Consider the following 21836-nt stretch of genomic DNA (forward strand, 5'->3'; position numbering starts at 1 on the left):
CTGCCGAACGGAGTACCCTGTATATAGAGTCGGCATGTGTGTGTGGTGGAGTTAGTTTCCCGGGGGAGCGTGGGTGGTGACCACACACATTTCCATGAGAAATTAGCTAATTTGGTTGACGGTCCTCCATGTGGCGTGTTATTCGTGACGTCACGGATGTTCGGGGTTAATATCCCACTTAGCATTATGCGGTAATAATGCCTAGCCCCCAAAAATAGAAACCCGAAAATTGGCCAACTGACCTTAGGAACTCTTTCAGTTCGATTGAAATTAACTTTTATTTCTCATTTCACATTTATTTACTTGTTGTTATTATGTTTTTCTTTTCTATTTTGTGTGCTTTGAATTGGTTAATAAATTATTAAAGCCTTACTTGTAAGGGGTCATGACTTACGTTTTTCGTTCTTAACACGAAGGAGGCGTACACTAAGCTAACACTAGTTCGGGATGCGACCAAGAGAGGTCCGACATTTGAGGGAATCGATATAGTTGAGGTCAATAGAATAGTGGTGATAGTTCAGGCAGAAAGATCCCTGATTGTAGTGAGCAAATATGCTTTTTATATAATTTTATATTCAAGGATACCAAGTCCAGTTCAAGCTTTTTAGATTACCAAAATTAAAAATCTTAACTGGACTTTATAGAAGAATTAAGACTGAGCTCAATTTTGTTTCAAATACTTCAGTAGTTATTCGCTTTCCTATTTTGTTGACCTCATCTGTACACTCTTCCTTTATATATGGGAGTTTCGGGATACGTATCGATTAGCTTATGGCACAAGTGGGTTAGTGTGTGGGCCAACTATTTGGATTAGTGCAGTGGACCTTAGGGCTACTTCTATAGTCTAAGCTACGCAAGTCGGTACAGTTGCCACTGTACTATCACATGGTTTATTGAGTGGGCAGGTGCAACGCCCTGCCAGTGCTGCCTCACAGGCTGGTCGTGGCCTGCAGCTTGAGGTAGCGCGTCCCGCTCTCCGCATCCGCCAGCCGGGCTATGTGATCCGAGGCCGCATAGCAAGTGGTTGCCGTCGGAGTGCCCGGTCGACTGTTGTTATTGTTGTTGTGCATGCTGCTGCTGTTGCTGCCGATGCTGTCGTTGCCCCTACCGCCACCTCCTCCTCCGCCGTTGCTGCCACCCGTGTGTCGGATGCGGGTCGCTCCCCAGATAAGGACCAGCACTGAGGTGACCAGCACGCCCAGACCCAGACCAGGCAGGAAGCTCTTGTTCAGCGAATCGATCACCGTGTAGCTGTGCAGCAGCGTCGACTGCTGGTGGGGATGCGTTTGCTGCGGCTGACTGCCCACCACCACGGGGTTGAAGCGGCGCTGATTGAGCTGGTAATCCTCGCCAGCCTCAAGCACAGCCTCCGGCTTCAGCTCATTGGACGTGTAGTACGGACGTCTTTGGTATTGACGCGACACGGGAATGGAGCCGGGGCTGCTCATTTGCAGCTGGGTGATGTTCGAGCAGCCGATGTTCAGATCAGCCTTGGGATTCTGCTCCTGGACCATGACCAGGCAAAAGCGATAGCTGGAAGAGATTGGGAATTGTGAATAATCTTCAAGTAAAGAGGAAATGCAACAACTCACCTTTCGCCTATTTCCAGGGAAGAGCTATCCGGCACAATGACGCTGACTGTGTTCTGGCCATTGACTACTTTGCTCTCGCAATGGATCTGGAAGAGAAAGGAATCAAATTTTAGCAAAGATTTTAAATATAATATTTATTTAAGCTTATTACCGGTGAGTTGTCTATGAGAATCTCATTTATGTTCTCCTCTTTATAGACAAAGATGGCATCGCACATGTAGTCCTTCTTGCTAAGATTCAGGAGCCAGGTAAGGATGAGACCATAATCCGCAGAATAGTGGAGCTCATGTAGAATAATCTATTGAAGAGAAGGGATAATTTAAGTATTTGTTTCTTTATAATAATAATAAACATAATCTGGAGTATAAAATGTATTTTATGACTTTCTAAACATTTCTTACCTCCTCAGACAAGTCCTTGACGGGCGACGTCTGATTTGGTTTAGCCAGCGTCTCCAGATGTTGCATTATATTGGCATTGTCCTTTTCCACATTGTCCATGTCACAGCTGAGCGTCTCCACGGGCACCTGAAGCAGAGGTGCTCCCTCCAACCGGGGCGGCGTCACACAGGAAGCAGTCAGACTGGAATGCAGTTGGGACACCTGCAGCCACTCGGCGAAGGGCCGGATGCTGCAGTCGCACGAGAGCGGATTCTCCTGCATCTGCAGACTCTCCAGCTCCCGAGCCCCATCCATGGCATTCCGGGCCACTATGGAGATATCATTGCCAGCCAATCGCAGCTCCCTCAGAGAGGGTAGCGGTGCTATTAGATCCGAGGTGAGTGCTCTCAAGAAGTTATGCGTGAGATCTAGGACCGTAAGACGGCTCAAGTGCTGCAGCGATGCACTGGAGATGGCCACGATGCCATTGTAGCTGAGGTCCAGGCTGTCCAGAGCGCCCAGTCCAAAGAAGGCGTGATCTTGCAGCACATCGATTTGATTGTGGCGAAGCGACAGACTAACCAGTCGCGAGAAGTTAGCCAAGGCTTTGTTCTGTATGCTCTTGATCAGATTCCGATTGAGATTCAAGCTCTCCAGGTTCCTCAACCCGGGCAGCGTCTGCTCACTGAGTGGTCCGTTCAGGTTGTTGGCCTGCAAATCCAGCTGTCGCAGGCTGAGGCACTGGCTCAGGGATCTCAGGCTCTGCGGATAGTCGCCCAACCTATTCCCGCCCAGCTTTAGCACCTCCATCTTTCGAAGATTACCGAAAGTTCGCTGCGAGATGCTCGAGATCTGGTTGTTGCTCAGCTCCAGATAGACCAGGCTACCTAGGCCCACAAAGTCGGCAGTACCCAGAGCCTTGATCTTGTTGTTGGCTAGATCTAAACGCTCTAAGGCGCCCAGTGTGGAAAGGGCATTCCAGGGCACGCTCATCAGCGCATTGCCGGGCAGACCAAGAGCCTGCAGTGGCCCCCGGATGCCCAAGAAGGCGGACTTGTGCACCCGTTTAATCTCGCCGGAGGAAATGACCAGACCGTGCAGCGAGACTCCGTCGAAGATCTTGGCGTCGCTCAGGAAGGTAACATTGCGCAGGGAGCAGTCCAGCAGGGAGATGGAGTACGGAGAGGTACGTAGTCTATCCGCAAGCAGCTGAAATATATCAATAAAGTTGAATAACCTACATTGGGATATTAGCCAGGGGAATCCTCACCAGCAATCCGTGCAGATCAATGTTGCACCTGAGCGTGTGGGGCAGATCGCATCCGCATTCGAGCTCTGCATTCCGGGTGCCCGTTATGTTGGGACACTTCCATTCCCCGAGCTCATCGTCCACGGGCAGCGGCAGCGAGGAGACTTGCTCCGCCTTGCGCTTCCTGGGCGAACTTTTGTTGACATATTTCCCGGACGAAGACTTGGATCTGATCTTCCCTGTGACAGTGGCGGGCACAGCAGCCGCTGATACCACATACGCCATAGGCGTTGTGGGTGAGGCGGCCAAGGAGGAAGAGGTACTGGTGCTGGTACTGGTACTGCTCGTTGTGCTGTCCTCCAGCAGATCCTTGAGGTCATTGGCCGCTGCCAGGTCGGACAGCAGCGAGAGCGAGAGAAGTGCCAGTAGGCTGTAAGTGGAAAAGTTTTCATGGAAATTAGTGGCATGTCCATTGAAAGCGTAAACACTTGGATACGGAGACCAAGTGTGCTGGGGATGCACTGGATGCACTCCCCGCACATCATCAGATCGTGCGTTTTTAGGTCAAGCCGCAGTTGTCACTGACACTCTGACACACAAACACAAACAGCCCCATGTGGGCATGCGTTTCGGGCTTAAGATTCCCATTGTTATCTCTGCAAGACAATTTGCCAATTTAGAGCTTAACGCAATCAGAGCGATTTATGGAATGCACTGCGAGATAATCTAGGGCTCTGATGTATAAATATCATAAAAACACTAACATTTTATACTGTAATTCCATTGCTACATAATATTACTCATTGAATGTGGGTGTTTCCGCTGTATTTTTTTAATTCGGCAACATGTGAATGGATTTGTTGTTGTATTTCTCCCCTGATCGAACTTATAATATTTCGTTATTTATCAATCTTTTTCGGTATTTTTGTACATATACGAAATACATTTCCGGGGCGAATGGAAAAAAAATAAGGATCATAATCGAGAATATGATATGTATCAGTGGAATTATACCTTCAGACACCCAAATAAAACATTAAAATATTATGAAAAAACATTAAACTTGTCATCATCTTTGAGTCCCCTCCATATTTTTTCCATGTCACCAGGCCATTCCCGAGTGACACCTCCCACTTCCACAGACACCACCAGAGTCGGATTAAAAAAAAAAACTGCGTGCGAGGCTTTAAAAACCCAGATTTCGGGCGCTACGCATCCAGTTTCGTAGAAATAATTCCGCAGCAAAGTGCACAGTGCTCGCAGTTGCCGCGGTGGGAAGCTCTGGAATCTCTCAAGTCGAGTCCAAAGGATTAGCAGTGGTCCCTACAACCTACGATAATTCCCTTCATTCAACCCAACATGGCCAGTCACTTGCCCAAGGGCGGTGCCCTCGTCCTGGTGCTGAATCTTCTCCTGCTTTCGCAATGGGAGACGGAGTCCAAGCTGCTGACACGGTGTCAGTTGGCCAAGGAGCTATTGCGACATGACTTTCCCCGCAGTTATCTGTCCAACTGTGAGTATGGGCCAAGTTTTAAAGCATTAACAAAGGAGATTCTTAATTACAAAGTATTTGTGGTGGAGTTATTACAAAGATTTACTGGGTTTTCAAATAAATGTAAGGATAAAGGTGATTTTAAAGTCATTGGGAATTAATTTCTTAAACAATTTACTTGTCATTTTAAATTTAGATGGATTTCAATTTGCCTGAATTGTATTTATTTTTGAAAGAAAATCTTATTTATTATAAATTTCATTAGCTTGTATAAAATTTATTTAAATTGTATATTTTATATTAATTGCTACACATTTAGGGGTTTGTCTTGTGGAAGCAGAGAGCGGACGCAGCACATCCAAGTCCATGCAGCTGCCCAACCAGAGCGTCAGCTACGGCCTCTTTCAGGTGGGTTAACCCAAATCCCTCTTCCAGTTTTCCCTCAACGAATCCGCCACATTTCACAGATCAACAGCAAAAACTGGTGTCGCAAAGGTCGTCGCGGGGGCATCTGCAACATCAAATGCGAAGGTGAGTCCCCATAGTCACAGTCGCCATTCCCGCCCACGCGAGCCACAGATATTAATGTGCAGAGATTTCCGGGCCTTTTCATTTCAGAATTCCTCAACGACGAGATCTCGGATGACTCACGGTGCGCCATGCAGATCTTTAACCGCCACGGATTCCAGGCCTGGCCCGGTTGGATGAGCAAGTGTCGTGGGCGCACGCTGCCCGACGTTTCGCGTTGCTAGGACTGCTTTTCGACTTGCTCTTAGCCTTAACTAACTGTATACATAGCTACTAAATCACATAAAGCTTAAGTCAATATGTCTGAAAAAAAAAGTGTATTTATTTTCAAATCACAGTGATTATTTGCGGGTATTTCCAGGAATCTCCCCCTATCTTGCCTAAGCAAGATGCTATCTCTGTTTGCTAATCATTCACCTCACAAAATTAAATAAACAAAAGTTTGAAATAGAGAATACTTTGGACAAATGAATTATTATACATATAAATTCAGTTGATTCAAGAGCTATAATTATCTAGAAATTATGGGGATTGTTATCTATTTATACTATAAAAAACTGGAACTATTGGCTACAGGTAAGCGTAATATTTGTTTGTTTAAGTTATAGTTTTTACATTATATCTCTTTAATTATAACTCTTATAAGGTCAAGCTTTGATTACAAGACCGTGAATCATACCTTCATAAGTTTCTGCGACAATTGTGGCTATTTTTAATACCAGAGCTTTATATTCCCTGGAACTCTGTTCAAGTAAATACAGACTTTCCTTAAGTTCGATCACTCAACTCATGCCATTTCCATTGATTGCTAAATGTATAGCTTTTTATCGCTTTAATTATGAAACTTCGGAGAAAGACACAACCCATACCAGGCCTTCCTCAAATAAGGGAATCTCTCCGACCCAAAACTCAGATCTTTGGACTTGTTAGAGAGTTCAGGTGGGAAGTCAGCCGTGTCGGCGTGCTGGGACCTTATCAGCTTTATCGGCCACCGCTGAGCATATTCATACGATAGAGCGATCCGCGAGTTCTGGGAGAGAATTTCCTCCTCGACTCAGCCGCGAACCGAGTCGCAATTGTACTTTAGGAATATTCGGGCGTTCAGTACTTAAACTCGGGTCAGCGGCGTCGCACCGGCGAGCTAGCTTCGCACCGGATCCGATCTCGGGTGTTGTGTTGTGCAAATGATATTTAGCAGCACGCCATCGCAAAGCTCACGAAATACCTGTGGAACGCGGCAAGAAGATACAGGTAATCGCGATACCTAGACTCGCACTCCCCTAAACAAACTCGTTTCCTGCTGTCGAGCAGCACGCTGTTTTCTCTGCGATAATTAAGTAAACAAAGTAAACAAACTGTTTGCTGAAGTAAAAGTGTTCTGCCAGAGGAAGTAACTCAATCTCATTATTATTACACTCGCTGCTGGCATGCAAATTGAGAAAAGTGAAACGTAGACACGCGTAGAGCTCCAAACTTGATTGTTTTTTTGGCGCTGTTTACGTTTTGGCAACCTTGAAGACTGTGCTTAATGGTGGATAGATCGGATTATATCTTTGTAAATGAAAACAGAAACTAAGCCTAACGAAGAATATATATAAAAAACAGCCGATAACAGAAGGACTTTATATATAATGAATTTATAATATATAATAATAAGTAATAAGTAATTCCCCAAGTGGCTTGCTTTTCTTTAGTAACCCTTTTTAATGGAAATTTATAATAGATTTTTATTCTCGGAACAATCAGAACTTGACAGGAGATTACAAACTAAAATACATGTACTAGTTAATACATCCAACTAAACCTAAATGTATTCTATTGAAATCACTGGGCTTAGCATATAGAATGCCTTTTGAATTAATTAAGTCTTTGTATGATACTAAAGCCAAATGACATGAAAGGTATTTATATAATAAAATAGATAACTATATAAAACACATTATATGCAAAAAACCAGAAACGATGCCAACCTACGAAACTGTGTGGGAGTAAACAAAGGTAAAAGCTATGGAGTTTTGTTAGTGGTCTCATCATTAGCCACAATTGAGTGGTTCTTGTTTGGTGTTGAAAAAAAGGAACAGAAATGTCATGGGAATCTGTGAAAAACCAAATAACTGTGAAAGCATCACCTTACCAAACAAAAATGCCAGATGTGCAGTAGAATTTCAACACTTTTAAAGCTCATTTGAGTCTAATTTCCGTAGAAATAACATTGATTTCCAACGATCAGGTGCTTCCTAGCATTTATACAATCTCTGAACTCTTCGGTTAAGTATGTCCATAGCTAATGAGGAAGCTCCCTATATTATACTCCATGCTTAACCCAAGACCTTGATTTGGTTCTTCACTTTCAGAATGAATACGCTTTTACGTAGCCTGCTTCCTCTGCTGATCCTGCTGCTGCTGGGATCCAAGCCTGTGGAGTCCAAAAAATATCAACGCTGCGAACTCACCCGCGTGCTGGTGGAAAATTACAATTTCGACAAGACTTTCATCTCAAACTGTAAGTTAAAGTATTAGAATAAGATAAGCCTTTTTAAATTCATGTATTACTCTTAACAGGGATCTGTCTGGTGGAGCATGAGAGTTACCTGGATACCAACAAGATCACGAAAAAGGATAACGCCAGCAAAAACTACGGTTTGTTCCAGATCAACAGCAAGGATTACTGTGCCGAGGGACGAAAAGGAGGACAGTGCAATAAGAAATGTGAAGGTGAGATGAAAGTATACATTTTTTTAGGTAAATCTTAGAATGTCCGTCTATGCGAGTATCTAAGCTTTATAGTTAATGCTCGTGGTACAACAAATGAATTAAATCTTCTTCGATGAATACTAAATGGAAGAACCCTTTGCCAAGCCAAAGATCTAAATTGTATTTCCTTGTCAAATATTTCCAGACTTCTCCAACGACGACATTGGCGATGACATTGCCTGCGCCAAAATGATCCAGGAACGCGAGGGCTTCAAGTACTGGAAGGGCTGGGATCGCTTCTGTCGCAATCCGCAGAATCTACCCAATCTTCGAGTTGTGTGCAACCTTCGCAGCCTGTCGCCGCTGCGTTCTCCCCGCTTCACCATAGGGGGCTAAGCTGTGTTACCTTCCTCCTATTCCTTTGTACATAACATATGTGTATGCTGTACTTACTCATAGAAGGCGAGAGATATATGTGAATGCTTTGCATAATTGCTTGTTTGGATCTGGATCTGCGGCTTGCCCACACAGGGAGCTTAGCCAAGTGGGCGAGCTGTTACTGCCTTTTGTTTGGGCGTTTGGGATCTTGATGGCGATGGCGATGGCACTCTCCAATGACATCGCGACAGGGACTGGGGACTGGGAGTTAGTAATTGATAGCTGCGACGCAACACGGTGCAACCCGAGACGAGACCCATTCAAAGTCAATCATAGGTACGAGTGGAGTGGTAAGGTTCTTGAACAATATCGGTTTGCATTTCCGCTCAACAAAAGGCGGCGTTTCCGTTTTGGGGCCACCGGCGGTAGCAACAACAATTGCCGAACGCACCGCAGGGCATCAGGGAAGCGTGCAAACAATAACAGCAAACAGGTGGAGGCTCAAAAATCAGAGCGTAACTGCAAACTACAATGGCCAGGTATGGACAGAGGAAACACTGGCTGGCCGGTTCCATTAGAATGCGCTTTGCATATGTACGTGGTCAAAATAAATCTGTTTTTTTCTGCTAAATCAACACACACTGAGAAATATCAATTACAGATTATTTCTTGAAATTGTTCAGCTGTTCGTAACAGAGTCCATAAGATTCCTATGATAAAATGCCTTAAACGTTTGGTTTTTACCAAGAATATTGAAACTGAATTCCCTATTCCGTTTAAGATATCTATTTATTTATTTTAATTTAAAAAGTAAAATATTTCTCTTTGTGCATCCCCACATTAAGCGTAGTGTTGACCACTGCGTACACACAACGGCTACGTCCTCAACAATAAAAATATATATTTTAAAATGCAGCTCAGCTCAACTCCACCTCTGTCACGCTAACTGGCCAGCGATTCGAAACGTTTGAGTGCCTTCAATTTCCGCTCGCTTCTTCCTTTGCCTGGGCTTCGGGCCCCCTCGGTCCTCAGTGTGGCTAATTATGCATAAAATGCCACGCCTCAAACCTCCCAGGATCCGGATTCAAGTACCAGCCAGCGGGCTGACCTGTCGCCGCTGACTCAGCGAAGCGATAGGTCCCCGCACTCAATCAAAGCACATCCATCAGCCATCGGCTGTGGCCAACTAACTAGCTGCTCTTCTGTGTGGAGCCTGTTTGGCCTCAGACTTAGCACGGACTCGCTAATCAAGATACTATAGCCGAAGGTTGGAGGTCGGAGGAGCGGGGCAGGAGCCTCGGTGTCGGAGTCGGAAAGAAACCCAAGGCAATCGTCGCCATCACTTTTCCGTGTGCAGACTGGAGACGCCAGCTTGGGTTGATTATTCATCTGGGCAGGGAGCTGCTGCCAGCTCCCACACACATCACAGTTGGTTATAAATTTTAAAAGGTGAATTTTGAATGCTCTTTCCTAATACTAAGAAGCTCATATAAAACTCTGATGAAGATACTTTGATTGTATTTAAAATAAACAATTTTACATTATTTATAAATTAACATAATAACTTATTTCAAGTCTTTATTAACCCTTCCTTTGATTTCATAAATCCTGAAATCAAGTCTGTTATATTAATAGGAATTCTTTGGAAGTTTTTATTTTAAAGGATTTCAAATTCACAACTTCAGCGGCATCTAGGCTTGTTTATTTTCTGTAGTCTTATGTTTTTTTTTAGATATGTAGCTTCCAACCAACTATCTTAGCTATGAAACTCTTTGCAACTACCTCTAAAGCCTGTGCTGTCTGATGTGTAGGCGCATAGCGCCATAGTCATCGCCATCGCCATTATCATCATCAGAGCAGACACAGAGTAAAGACTGAGATAGAGACCAAAACACCAGAAACGGCTGAAACGGCGGCCAGAGTCAGTCCCAAACTGACTGAAATTAAGGCACGTCAGCGGAAATAAACCCTCTCGTTTGGATGCCTAAACATATATGTACGCATCGTAAGACTATATGGGAGTAAGCCTGGCCAAATGGCGGAAAATGGCTTGCCTTTGTGCTGGTAATGGCATTGCAGCGTTTTCTTGGCTGCCTGATGATGCTGCATGAAGATCAAGAGATACAGATACATATGATAATGACGCCGCAAAATGGGTGTATCTGGCAGCTGACTGCACAACTGATTGGAAATTTCAATCGTTTGCTCACAACAAATTCGAGAAGAAAAAACAAATCAATTCTTATTTGTTTCACACATAACTTTAGTCTTAACTGGCACAATATATTATTATTTTCGGGTTTTTTTCAGTTGATTTCTCTCTCTCTCCTCTTTTGCTCAACATTTTTGCGCTCCCAAAATGGCCAAAACATGCGATAAGCCACCGAACAATTAAAAACGCGTTTTTTGTTAGCTTGCCTTCTTTGGCAATAAATGAAAAAAAAAATTGGGAAAAAACAGCAAGTAATTGTGACCAAAGAGATAACGAATGATAGGTGCTCTTTAATGTTTATTTCAGGAAAAAAAGTAACTCAATAACAATGCTTTACGCAAGATCCTTTGCAGGAAAATTTACAAGAATATATTCATTATCACGTTTAAAAATTAAATTTTAATAAATTAATAAACATTTTGAGTTAGAAAATGTATTTTTATGTAATTATTTGTTCCAAATATATATATTTATTTAGTAAATAAAGAAAACTATAACAAAAAGTCACAAAATCCATTCTGTTTTAACGCCAACAGTAAAATACATTTATTAAGTGAGGGGCAATTCGTCCTCGTACCCAGTTCCCCGGCAATTTAGGGAAACAATTTTTGGCGTCAGCTGCAGTTGCAGTTGCCTAATTATTTATACATAAAAAAATAACTTATTTTTTTACGGGCCAAAGCAACCGCAACGAGTGACATGAATTGCCGAAACGGCAGCAGCGGCAACTGCTGCTGCGGCGGGCAAATTGGGCAACATGTTGCTAATCATAATGACAGCAACATGTTGCATAGGCCAAAGGCGAAATTTGTAAATTGCTTTTTTTATATTATTTTATTTAATTTTTTTTTTATTTTTGGCTTGGCCATGCTGAATATCAACCTGCTGGGGCATTGTTCGGATGTTGAAAGCGCATCGAAAGGGGCTCATGTGTGTGTTAGACTGTGTGTGTGGCAAATGAAATTTATGCCTAGCATGAAAATAGTAAAAGTTGCTGCAAAAGCCAGCCAAAGGTCGAAATGTCACGCAAAGTGGCAACCACAGACGTGCGGCACACAAAAAGGCCAGGAGAGAGGTGGAAAACCGAAGCAGCTGCTTTCGAAACTGAAGTAGCCACACCAACATTCAACATCCACAGCAAACATCCCACATTCACGTCGACCATTGTGGTCTGCCTGGGTATTTAGCATGCCGAAAAGGAGTAGACAAAAGGGGACAGGAAACTGAAAACCGAAAGGGATTTAATTGTGATCCTGGTCCCCGGTCCCTGGTTCCTTGTTTTTCCCCCCTTGGGCCTGTGAGAACCGACTGCGTGAATGACTCGCATCGGAAGGCTGCCCATTAAGGCGTCTTTCTTGTAAGACGGAAACGGATGCTGGCATTCTGACAAGGAGCATAAATATTATATTTCCATCTACAATTATAAGTCCATCAAAACAATAAACACAGTGCTGGTGTATTGGGAAAAGTATATAGGAATATACTATTTTTATTTCAGTGGTGTCCAAAGCCATTACTTGGGCGTCAATATGCACAGAAAGTATACAATTTTTGCGGTTTCTTTCTAGTTTCTTTTTAGCTTAATGTACACTTTTTTAAAGGGTAAAGTAGTCATAACTACTTCCTTCTTCCTTAAATTATTTTAAATTCACAAATATCTCATAAGGATATCAAGTTTTCTGACTCCATTAGCTTCTAATCTTGTCACTTTCCTGATTAACTTCAACTTTAAATTATTTTTCCCCTAATAAACTTTATTAATTGCTCTTGCGAAAGTCCCGATTCCCTGCCAGTTTTTAAATTAAATACATATTTAAACCAATTAATATTTAATTGGAAAATCAATTAACTAACTTCTGATTTATTCAGACTTCTTCTGCCCCCAAATGTGTGTGTTTCATGCAGTCACAGCTTGTTGCTCTCTGTGGGTTCGCTGCCAGTTTCGAATTGCTGGTAATATTGTCAAAGCGAACTGCAAATCACGGGTCTCACAAACTCGTTTTTGCTGTAAACAAGAAAAATAAAAAACCAAAACAGAGAAGCGAACAACAACAAATCCGAGAAATAAAATTAGTAAGTATTATTTTTTGAGAGTGGGCCGAGACGACAAGTCAGCGGAAACGTGTGGGTGGCTCGCAACGGATTTGGCTGCCTTTTGTTTTGCCTTCGTTGGGCAAATTACTTTTTAATTGAACTCACACGTGGGCAGCTGTGCTTGGCAGACACTCGAACAATTAAGCAAATCGCAGGCCAAGTAACCGATAAGTGACAGCAGAAGTCGCTGCAGGTCTCAGATGAGACCCAATACCAAACATGAAACGAGTCGACAGTCGGCCAATCCGAACCCCAAATCCCAATCCGAATGCGAGGAACAGTTGGCTGATCCGATGAGATCTGCTCCGATTTCCCTTGGGGCAAGGTAAACAAACCATAAGCCGGGCTTTGTGCGCTTGCATTTTTATTTTATTTACAAAATCTTGCATTTTATGGGCTCCCGAACACGGTCCCGGTCCGAGCATGAACATGAATGAATGAATGAACTTGGTGTCCAGGCAGTGTGTTTAATTTAAATTAAATTGGATTTCTCGTTGCCTTTGCTGTGGCCCAAAAGAGTCTTTAGATACGAGTGAGGAGCCGGAGTCCCTTCTGTGTTGTGTCTGCCATTTGCATATGAATATGCCGATGGCAGCCGCTGCTGAACCGAACAACTAAAAGCAATTTGAGACCGAAATTTATGGGCATTGTCCATTTCGCTCCTGCAGCTCATTTCACTTGCCTTTGGGCCACGAATTTAATGCATAAAAAGGTATTTATATATTCTTAACGTGGAGTTGAATAAGGTAAATGGTAGAAGAGAATCATATCATGTGTTTTGTATAGAAATCACTCTTGGTATTTGCAAAAGCTTAGAGACTTTTCCTAAACTCAAACAATCTTGTCATCTGACAAACATTTAGTGTGAAATCTATCTATTAATTAGACCTAAAAAAACACTCATAACTTACAAATTTGGGATTTATTGATCTCTTATATTTTAATGCTATTATTCTACTGTTTTCAAGCTTGGACAAACAATACAATAAGTAAAAAACCGAATAATATATTATATTTCCTCCAAAAACCTGACATTCTCCATCATCCCTCACCACCCCTTACTCTTTCCTCTCCCAACTCCCCGCACTGAGACAAAAACTGAAAAAAAACCTAAAGACCAAGTTCACAGCCCACGCAAAACCTCAGAAAGCCAGTTAAGACACGAGGAGGCCGCCAACGCATGTGCATAATGCTAAATCGACTGTTAATTGCGACATTTCGAAAGCCAAGACACAGACAGAAAACCAATAAATAAAGTGGAAATCGCTTGACGAGAGCCGAAAAATCAATGAAATTTTGAGGGAAATTATACGACGAGAAGAAAGCTGAGTGTGGGGTTGGCGGAGCGTCACGAAAATGGGCTTGGAAATGAACTAAATTAAAGATATTATGCGACAGCAGTTGGCATATGCCACACACAAACAAAGACACACACACTGGCTCGCATCTTGGTCTAGCCCACACCACACACACCGCGGTGGGCTGCCCACACACAAATGCAAATGCCAGAGACAGTCTAGAGTTGTATGGCAAGAAATTGCTCGGATGCTGCGGAGGAGTATGCTAAGTGAATGGCTGTGTATAAGTTATGCATGCACTGCCAGAAACCAGTGGAAGCCCCAGGTCCTATTCCGGCCCATTCCCTGTGACAAGCGACAATGCTGTGTCAGCAGAGCCTCATCTTTGCCAAGAGACATTAGCTCATTGGATGCTCGGATGTCAGCGACACACTTTGGGCACAAAAGTAAGTGGGCAGCAGGCAGCTCTCTGAGCTCTGCGCTCCCATTGCCAAATTTGGCAACTTGTTGTGGAGCAACAGCAGCAGCTCCAGCGGCAGGTAAGTAGCACAAATGTTTCTTATTTTATCTCTTTTCCTTGGGCATTTGCTGCGGTGGCTGTCGTAGTCGCAGTCGGTCTGCTTCCCGCATCAAGCGGACGCCCACGGCTGCCAGTTGGCAGTTGGCAAACAAAAGACTTAGGCAACGAACCTGCCATGTCAAGCCAAGAAGAACAGAAACCGAAATAGAAACGGCGGTCGCCGCGGAGGCAAGCCGAGCCGGGCGGCTAATGAGCCGCATGTAAAGCAGTAAAAAATTATATAAACATTAATTATGAGCAATCTTTTTTCTCCGCTTTCATTGTTGTTGTGGGCGTTTTTGAAAATGAAATGAAAATAAAAATAAAAAGAGTTTTCCTTCATTGTGGCTGTTGGGCACAGGCCGAAGATCCCGCTGTGAAAATGATGAGTTATATATGAAATTAGAAGAGAGTGGAGCAACAACAATAACAACAAAGCGCTAATTGCGCGTAAACCGAGAGCAGGGAGAGACAGTGGAGTAGCTCCGTGTGTGGGTTCGTTCGTTCCATTCCTCATGTTGTCTCTTCCCATTTCTTGGGGGCCTCTTGGGTTTAGGCCCTCGAAAAGCGTGGGCTTCCCGGGTGAATTGGGAAGACATTAGCCCGTGAAATTAAACGAAATTTGAGACAAACACAACGGAAGTGCCTTACGCTTGGGCGGCGTTAAATGACTGCGAGCTGATTGAAATCATTATAGCTTTGAATTTTTAATACGAGTTCATTATGAGCCGGGTTTAGCCAATCCAAACCATTCACCTGCCCACGGGCACTCTACGATTAAGACTGCGATTAGGCTGCGTTCGTTTCCAGCGCTATTATTAGATTAAAAGGTGCTAATTTCTGCTACACACGCTGCTGTAGAAAATGGCAAATGCCAGATACAGATTTCTATCGCATAACACATAAAGCCTCGTGGGGGTCTCCCCCCCATCTAGAGCACATACACATATAAATGTTTATTTAACCAGCGAATTGGGCCAGAGACTCACCTGAGCTTCGGCCACATCTTGATGGGCAGGGCGAAGTCCGTGCGTTCGATGTTGTCGCTGCTCCTCTTTATCAGCGTGCGAAACTTAAACAGAGTGCGGTGCCAGCCAGCGTTCATAGAACAATAAACCGCATTAACCTGGCTCGCTTTCCGTCTACCTGCCTGCCGGCCGGGTCTTGCCTTCTGCCTTCTGCTCCAGAACGTATTTAAAATGCGATAAAGATCTTTACGGTGCACTGACGCCCCGGCAGCGTCGACAATGCGATCGGAGGGCACCGTCAGTTGACACCGCTGGAGTTCGGGCTGGAACTGGAACTGTGACTGGACATGCGGTGCACACACACTCGCGCACTCATGAAATTAAAATTTCATTCATGAAAAACTACCGACTGCAATGTATGTATAGGGAACAATCAACAGAACAGAAAGAACCGGAAACGGATGCGAGTCCGACTTTGCCTTGCCCCCCCGCCAGGATTCCCAGAGATTCTGGAGGGATGATGACGCTGACAATGACGTTGACTGTGACCGAGGAATGCCAGGTAGCGCTGCGCGAGGTAATTTCACCGGCAACCAACTCTCGAGGATGGTCAAATTTGCATTTTCACATTTGCCGCTCAGACGAACTTTGTTTTCGGGTTGCATGCGGCCCCAGGTGAGGCAGAGAACCACCGACAATAACACACACTCGCAGAAAGAGAGAGACGACGAGGTAGCGCTAACGAAGTGGACCCGACGACGTCTGAAACTCGACTGAGCGGCCTACGCTCAGGTAAGGCAGGTCGAGCCGCCGCCAACAGAATGATTTCATATGCGTTTTCCACCGCCTCTCCTCGCCGCTCCTCCGCGTCTCGCTTTACGCTCGCATTCGTATGGGTGTTGTGTGTTTGTGTGTGCCCGAATGTTTGCCTTCGCATTCGGTTCATTCACAAATACTGGTCCCGATGAATGGGACGCCGCCTCCGCCTCTGCATCTGTATATCCGAATTGTGTGGGCAGGCATCGAATTGAACATATCAGCGCGCTCAGCCCAGTTCGATTCTCTCCTTTTCGGTTCGCCAAAGATCGCATCCCATGGTGTTGTGGCTGCTTGCCTAACCCAAATACGAGCCACTAACAGAGCACACGGCTAGCTGGAAAATAAATCATGGCCGAATGGTCGGGAAAAAGTTCTCACACTCGACATGGCATCTGCTGCTTGGCCACCGCTGGCCGTGGGCTATTTGATTTTCACATCGAGTGTGCCGCAAAACAATTTTCTTGTTTATCCATTTATTTCCTCAAGCGGACTGGGAGTAGCGCAAATGCACAAATATGGAATAGTGGAAAACGGGTTACAATGATTAGCACGCCGCACACACTTTGGCGTCTGGAGAATCTCTCTCCCTGTGTGGGTAAGCGAGCCGCGTTAACTTAATTAATTTGAGGTATTGTCCAGGGCCTCGGTCTTGATGGGCACCAGCGAGGGTGGGATGTTGAGTGTCTGCATGGGATTTAGGAGAAGAAAACAGAAATCAAACAAGATGCTTCACAAACTTGGTTAGTGGACACCCACCTTGCCCGGACAGGCAGCTTCATACTGATGCTTAAGGCTCTCCATCTCGTAGACGCAGGTGGACAACGCTGTGCGGAGTTCGCAGAGCAATACCATGTCGGAACGCAGCTCGTTGAAGGAGGTGCATATTTCCTCCGTGGGCGGCGGTGCGGGATCTTCAAAGTACATGGGCACAATTAGCGTCGGCTAGCGAAAGTCTTTGCCATTTCGTTACAACTCACCAACTTTGAACTCCTGGATGGCCTGCTCGAGTGCCTTTACCTTTCGCTGGCCAATGTTGGCCGGCAGCTTCATCTTTTGCGAGCGCAGCGAGACCCCTGAGCCACGCAGGTCGGCGAACTTGATGCCGCTGCTGCCAATCTCGATGGCGTTAACCACAGAGTCTACCTTGGAGGGCCGCGGTTGAGGGTGAACCTTCTTCTTGTGCAGCTTCTTCTCGTACTTTCGCGTACTGGGCGTGTTGGAGGCGTGCTCATTCTGCTGGTCAGCTTGCGAGATGAGCTTCTGCAGGTCCTGCGTCTTGCGTTCCCGTTCCTTTTTGCGGGCTTCGATTTTCTTCATCTCGTTAATGAGCATTTGCTCCTCCTCCACTTGCTGGCGATTGCGCTTGAACAGCTTCTCGAGCTGCTCCTTGCGGCGGCGCTCGTGCTCGGCGTCATATGTGAATATCTTTTTCTCGCTGGTCTGATTCTTGGCCTTGGACAGCAGAGCCACCACCTCGTAGTAGCGTTCCTTGAGCTCCTCTACGGTCTTGGCGCCATGCTGCTGGTGGTTCCAGCGATCGGCCATCACAATAAAACGGAGGTCAAATCTGGAAAATGCAGATTCATGTAATTCCCTTTGAGATACAGGGGCCAAACCAAGCTTACCGTCTTGCCAAGTCAAACAGGTGATCAGTCTGCACCTTGCTCCAGTTGTTGATGTTGTTCCTCAAGTGGGCATTGTACTCTGTCATGGTGTAGGAGGGGATCTCCACCTGTTTGTTGAACCTGGCAAAGGGATAGTCCGTCGAGTTGTCGCTGACTCGCTTCCAGTGATGGAAGACGGCGGCATCGTTGCGTGCCGGGTTGCAGAACGGTGCCCACTCCCACTTGCGCACCTTCTTCATGCCCAGACGTGCCTTTGCCTGCTTGTAGCCGGCGCCGATGCCCAGAGCCGTGTCCGTGGGCAGCAAAGGCGGTGCATCCTTTTTGTCTGTGTAGAGCAGGGCGAACACCTCGCGGTGCATGCCCTCGGGACGCCGGGAGGCGTTCTTGGTTCTGTGAATAGAGGAACATATTAATTGGAGCCCTCGATTGCAGGGAATTGTTTGTTTACCGCTCGAAGTTGCGCTTCTTGGTGGCCAGAAAGGAATCTCGCGTCACTTCCGGCGTGTTGGCACGCTCCATGTCCAGGATATCACGCACATCGGCCGACATGTTGCTTTATGTATAAGGATTCACTAACTTTAGAAGGAAAACCTGGCTATTGTTGTTTATTTTGACAATTGTTTTGCAAAAAATCGCGGAAACTCCAAGATTAAAGAATGTGACCTTATGATGTAGGCAAGAAAAAACCAACAATCTGATTTCAGTATATTTCGTGGTACGGTCACACCGGAGAAAACCCGACGACCACAACGTGCTCAAAAAAAACTCAAACCGGCGAACTATGTTGTTTTTCTGCCCGTCGTGCGGCAATATTCTGATCATCGAGGAGGACACCACCTGCCACCGGTTCACCTGCAACACCTGCCCGTACATATCGAAGATCAAGCGCAAGATCTCGACCAAGACCTTTCCCCGCCTCAAGGTATGTGGATGATGCAATTTAGGCTGAATTTGTGATTATATCGCTCTGTTCTGTAACCGCAGGAGGTTGACCACGTTCTGGGCGGCAAGGCGGCGTGGGAGAACGTTGACTCGACGGACGCCGAGTGCCCGTCGTGCAGCCACAAGCGGGCGTACTTCATGCAGATCCAGACGCGGTCTGCGGACGAGCCCATGACCACGTTCTACAAGTGCTGCAACCACGAGTGCGGTCACAACTGGCGAGACTAATGCGCCACACGCAGGCGCTGCTCTTCAGACGCCTCCTTGTGCAACACGCCCGCCCCAAGTCCACCATCCCAATGCAGCCGCAGGCGAGGGAGAAGGCGGAGACCGCTGTGTGCCCTGTGACAGATGGATCGGCACTCCAGCTGGCCCGCCACTGTCTGCTGAGCGGCCAGGTTATAGGCCTTCCCACAGACACTGTTTACGGCTTGGCCTGCGACGCCAACAACGAGCAGGCCATCCAGCGCCTGTACGAGATCAAGGGCAGGGACGAACACAAGCCGGTGGCCATCTGCGTGCACAACAACGCCGCCCTCCGTCGCTTTGGCCAGGCTGCCCACCTCAGCGACGAGCTGCTAACTCGTTTGCTCCCGGGCCCCCTGACCATCGTGATCGAGCGGACGCCCGCGCTGAGCAATAGGTTCCTAAATCCCAGCACCTCCAAGATCGGTATACGTATTCCAGACTTTAAGTTTATGCGCGACCTGTGCGCCGTGTGGCACGAACAGCCGCTGGCCCTGACCAGCGCCAATCGCTCCAGTGCCCCCAGCAGCCTGCAGGTGTCCGAGTTCCGTTCTCTCTGGCCCCAATTGGGGGCTGTCTTCGATGCCGGCCAAATTGGTCTGACTGAGGAGCGGCGTCTGGCCTCCACGGTGATCGACCTGGCCACTCCCGGCTACTACGAGATTGTAAGAGCAGGTGTGGCCCTGAAGCAAACGGAGGCCGTAATGGAGGAATTCGGCATCCGGTCACGGGATATTATTTAGAATACATGAGTTTTTATTATATTTACATTTCTTTGATTCTTTATAAAATCATATTATGTTACATTTCACAAACAATTTATAGTTTTTCATAGTTTTAAAATAAAATGCAACGTCCAGGACTTGCATTCTGAATATTATATCCTTGAAATCAATAGTTATAACCTCTCCTTGCATTGAATCTAGGACAAGACTCCAGTCTAAACTAAAATATAAAGAAAACTAAACATAATTCTTTGGCTTTTTACTTTAATTTATAATTTAGAACGTCCTATGTGGGCTCTCTTGCGGGAACACAATTATTTATAAAATATATGCTTGTGTGGTGGCTTTTGAACATTTGTATGTACACAATTGGAACTATCCTTGGGTCCAGAGCTGGGTCTCCCCGCCGGTTGGTCAGTCTAGTTATAGTAGTTACCCTTGGCCGCCTGGATGGGCCTCCGGCGACGCGGCAGCTCATTGTGCAGCAGCTGCCAACGCTCCGGCGGCCAGACAATGGCCACCGCTCTCGCGGACATTAGACCCATGGCCACCGGTCCAAAGGTATTGCTGTCCATCGAGTGGCCGGTGTGATCACCCTCCACCCAGCAATGGCCCTCGGGCACGCGCACAACCTCCTGCTTGTAGCCCAGCGTGGACACCACATCGCCCTGCAATCCCACCACGCGCTTAATGATCTTCTGGGCGGGATCCTTGGGGGAGATGAGTGAAATTATATCGCCGCGTTCCAATTGGCTGTTGTGCGTGCCCCAGCGCATAAGGAACACGTAGTCCCGCTCATCAGCCACCGGATTCAGAGCCGGTTGCATGGAAATTCCTGTGGAGAAGGCACTATATTTGTAATGGAGCATATATGTAACCCTTGGACACCACTCACCCTCCACTCTGGCCACATAGCCCACGCAGTCCAGGAACGTGATGCCCAGCGGCAGTCCGTAGAGGAGGGATTTGCCAAAGAAGCGAAATGCCATGTGTGGGGGGGCGTCAATGAGTCTGTGGAAGGGCCTTCAAATTGTCTGTGGGGCACCTCTGACACCTGGTTGGGGCCGTGCTAGCCCAGCCTTCGGATTTTGATTGGCTGACAACTGGACCTAGATGCTATTGACGTGAATACATAACAAGCGTTTCGTCTGCTTTCTGTGCTCCCCGGCGATTTTGCATTCACAGGGAACGCCGACACGGGCTTTGTTTATGCTCGGAAAATACAGGTATCCTCAGTGGCACAGACTATTTCTTGCTTTTTCTCTTTATTTCGGTCGGTATACAGGGGAATTTTCCAGTTATTGTACTTTAGTTACAGGTGTTGTTTTTTTTTTATTTTTTATTTAGGTTTATTTTTGACTGGAAAGGAATGTGACAGGTTGGCGTTGGATCGAATCAGTGCCCCTCCAGCTCGCTCGGAATAGGGATCTCGTTCTGGATGGCAAACTGCAGCAGGGCCTTGTACTTGTTCTTCCAGTTGCCCACCTCGCGCCGGATCTGCTCGTTGTCCTCGTGCATCTGTTCCAGCTCCGTCCACTCGTACGACTTCTTGGTCTCCAGTTCGTCCTTCTGCTCGATCCGCTTGATGCGGCAGCTGGCGGCGTAGCCACGGTTCTTCAGCGTGCGCCGCCGCTGCTTCATCCGCACGATCTCCTCGCGGTTCAGGCCGCGCATCTTGAGGGTCCGGTTGAGGTCTCGGACGGAGATGCTGACCAAGTCGTCATCGGTGATGTCCGGAATGGGGCAGGGGGAAAGTGGGGCCTGAAAATCGCACTTCTATCAGGGTTTTCTTTCTTCTTTTAATGGGGATGCAAACTTCATACCAAAGACGACTTTCTCTCGCGTTTAGCATCCATTGTTTGTTGATTTCTCTTCGCTTCTGTTCGAGAGGGTTTTTTTTCTGGAGTTTTCCAACTTTTTTGCGTTGTTATTGTGTGCTTCTTCTTATCTACCTGCTGGTGACCATTCACACAAAACGCAAAATAGTGTTGGAAAGATCGTATGAAAATTATACGCAGCGTTGCCAGACTTTTAT

General features: G+C 46.1%; 8 protein-coding genes across 9 annotated transcripts; 4 read left to right on the plus strand and 4 right to left on the minus strand.

Annotated features, from left to right (window-relative positions):
- Window positions 1-259: 259 nt before the first annotated feature.
- Window positions 260-16200, minus strand: Lrt (Leucine-rich tendon-specific protein). Its single transcript, XM_017169663.3, has 6 exons — window positions 15466-16200; window positions 3243-3651; window positions 1994-3181; window positions 1744-1890; window positions 1593-1678; window positions 260-1533 (listed from the first exon to the last, which is right to left on the minus strand). The coding sequence occupies exons 1-6, from the start codon at window positions 15579-15581 to the stop codon at window positions 930-932; spliced, it is 2550 nt and encodes an 849-aa protein (XP_017025152.1). The 5' UTR covers window positions 15582-16200; the 3' UTR covers window positions 260-929.
- LOC108076709 (lysozyme) lies at window positions 4474-5517 on the plus strand. The gene is made up of 4 exons (XM_017169670.3): window positions 4474-4734; window positions 5033-5121; window positions 5181-5244; window positions 5332-5517. The coding sequence occupies exons 1-4, from the start codon at window positions 4581-4583 to the stop codon at window positions 5463-5465; spliced, it is 441 nt and encodes a 146-aa protein (XP_017025159.1). The 5' UTR covers window positions 4474-4580; the 3' UTR covers window positions 5466-5517.
- LOC108076708 (lysozyme c-1) lies at window positions 6337-8427 on the plus strand. The gene is made up of 4 exons (XM_017169669.3): window positions 6337-6492; window positions 7596-7744; window positions 7804-7956; window positions 8141-8427. The coding sequence occupies exons 2-4, from the start codon at window positions 7597-7599 to the stop codon at window positions 8329-8331; spliced, it is 492 nt and encodes a 163-aa protein (XP_017025158.1). The 5' UTR covers window positions 6337-6492; window position 7596; the 3' UTR covers window positions 8332-8427.
- Window positions 16201-16719: 519 nt separating the features above from the next.
- Window positions 16720-18568, minus strand: DMAP1 (DNA methyltransferase 1 associated protein 1). Its single transcript, XM_017169774.2, has 5 exons — window positions 18337-18568; window positions 17889-18278; window positions 17241-17830; window positions 17020-17174; window positions 16720-16947 (listed from the first exon to the last, which is right to left on the minus strand). Exons 1-5 carry the CDS (start codon window positions 18435-18437, stop codon window positions 16882-16884), a joined length of 1302 nt encoding a protein of 433 aa, XP_017025263.1. The 5' UTR covers window positions 18438-18568; the 3' UTR covers window positions 16720-16881.
- A 38-nt stretch (window positions 18569-18606) lies between these two features.
- On the plus strand, window positions 18607-19058 carry Polr3K (RNA polymerase III subunit K). Its single transcript, XM_017169778.3, has 2 exons — window positions 18607-18810; window positions 18873-19058. Exons 1-2 carry the CDS (start codon window positions 18670-18672, stop codon window positions 19056-19058), a joined length of 327 nt encoding a protein of 108 aa, XP_017025267.1. The 5' UTR covers window positions 18607-18669.
- Window positions 19058-20048, plus strand: Tcs1 (Threonyl-carbamoyl synthesis 1). Its single transcript, XM_017169775.2, has one exon. The coding sequence runs from the start codon at window positions 19058-19060 to the stop codon at window positions 19817-19819; it is 762 nt and encodes a 253-aa protein (XP_017025264.1). The 3' UTR covers window positions 19820-20048.
- LOC108076772 (mitochondrial inner membrane protease subunit 2) lies at window positions 20049-20881 on the minus strand. Its single transcript, XM_017169776.3, has 2 exons — window positions 20697-20881; window positions 20049-20636 (listed from the first exon to the last, which is right to left on the minus strand). Exons 1-2 carry the CDS (start codon window positions 20788-20790, stop codon window positions 20221-20223), a joined length of 510 nt encoding a protein of 169 aa, XP_017025265.1. The 5' UTR covers window positions 20791-20881; the 3' UTR covers window positions 20049-20220.
- A 152-nt stretch (window positions 20882-21033) lies between these two features.
- maf-S (MAF bZIP transcription factor K) lies at window positions 21034-21783 on the minus strand. 2 transcript variants are annotated; one of them, XM_017169777.3, is made up of 2 exons: window positions 21625-21783; window positions 21034-21562 (listed from the first exon to the last, which is right to left on the minus strand). In XM_017169777.3, exons 1-2 carry the CDS (start codon window positions 21655-21657, stop codon window positions 21197-21199), a joined length of 399 nt encoding a protein of 132 aa, XP_017025266.1. In that variant the 5' UTR covers window positions 21658-21783; the 3' UTR covers window positions 21034-21196. The 2 variants fall into 2 exon arrangements, with proteins under 2 accessions (XP_017025266.1, XP_070140686.1); XM_070284585.1 differs by having other exon boundaries at window positions 21034-21574; window positions 21625-21766.
- Window positions 21784-21836: the final 53 nt, after the last annotated feature.

Source organism: Drosophila kikkawai, chromosome 2R (assembly GCF_030179895.1).
Source record: "Drosophila kikkawai strain 14028-0561.14 chromosome 2R, DkikHiC1v2, whole genome shotgun sequence".
Classification (NCBI taxonomy): domain Eukaryota; kingdom Metazoa; phylum Arthropoda; class Insecta; order Diptera; family Drosophilidae; genus Drosophila; species Drosophila kikkawai.

Coding starts and splice junctions, on each gene's coding strand:
- Tcs1 (XM_017169775.2), top strand. CDS start 19,058: ATGCGCCACACGCAGGCGCTGCTCTTCAGACGCCTCCTTGTGCAACAC.
- LOC108076709 (XM_017169670.3), top strand. CDS start 4,581: ATGGCCAGTCACTTGCCCAAGGGCGGTGCCCTCGTCCTGGTGCTGAAT. Junction 4,735..5,032: donor CCGCAGTTATCTGTCCAACT/GTGAGTATGGGC, acceptor CTACACATTTAG/GGGTTTGTCTTGTGGAAGCA. Junction 5,122..5,180: donor TCAGCTACGGCCTCTTTCAG/GTGGGTTAACCC, acceptor CACATTTCACAG/ATCAACAGCAAAAACTGGTG.
- LOC108076708 (XM_017169669.3), top strand. CDS start 7,597: ATGAATACGCTTTTACGTAGCCTGCTTCCTCTGCTGATCCTGCTGCTG. Junction 7,745..7,803: donor CAAGACTTTCATCTCAAACT/GTAAGTTAAAGT, acceptor TACTCTTAACAG/GGATCTGTCTGGTGGAGCAT. Junction 7,957..8,140: donor GTGCAATAAGAAATGTGAAG/GTGAGATGAAAG, acceptor AAATATTTCCAG/ACTTCTCCAACGACGACATT.
- Polr3K (XM_017169778.3), top strand. CDS start 18,670: ATGTTGTTTTTCTGCCCGTCGTGCGGCAATATTCTGATCATCGAGGAG. Junction 18,811..18,872: donor AGACCTTTCCCCGCCTCAAG/GTATGTGGATGA, acceptor CTGTAACCGCAG/GAGGTTGACCACGTTCTGGG.
- maf-S (XM_070284585.1), bottom strand. CDS start 21,657: ATGGATGCTAAACGCGAGAGAAAGTCGTCTTTG. Junction 21,575..21,624: donor GCGAGAGAAAGTCGTCTTTG/GTATGAAGTTTG, acceptor CCCTGATAGAAG/TGCGATTTTCAGGCCCCACT.
- Lrt (XM_017169663.3), bottom strand. CDS start 15,581: ATGAACGCTGGCTGGCACCGCACTCTGTTTAAGTTTCGCACGCTGATA. Junction 3,652..15,465: donor AAGATGTGGCCGAAGCTCAG/GTGAGTCTCTGG, acceptor TTCCACTTACAG/CCTACTGGCACTTCTCTCGC. Junction 1,534..1,592: donor TCCCTGGAAATAGGCGAAAG/GTGAGTTGTTGC, acceptor AATCTCTTCCAG/CTATCGCTTTTGCCTGGTCA.
- LOC108076772 (XM_017169776.3), bottom strand. CDS start 20,790: ATGGCATTTCGCTTCTTTGGCAAATCCCTCCTCTACGGACTGCCGCTG. Junction 20,637..20,696: donor CTATGTGGCCAGAGTGGAGG/GTGAGTGGTGTC, acceptor CCTTCTCCACAG/GAATTTCCATGCAACCGGCT.
- DMAP1 (XM_017169774.2), bottom strand. CDS start 18,437: ATGTCGGCCGATGTGCGTGATATCCTGGACATGGAGCGTGCCAACACG. Junction 18,279..18,336: donor AAGAAGCGCAACTTCGAGCG/GTAAACAAACAA, acceptor CTCTATTCACAG/AACCAAGAACGCCTCCCGGC. Junction 17,175..17,240: donor CATCCAGGAGTTCAAAGTTG/GTGAGTTGTAAC, acceptor TGTACTTTGAAG/ATCCCGCACCGCCGCCCACG.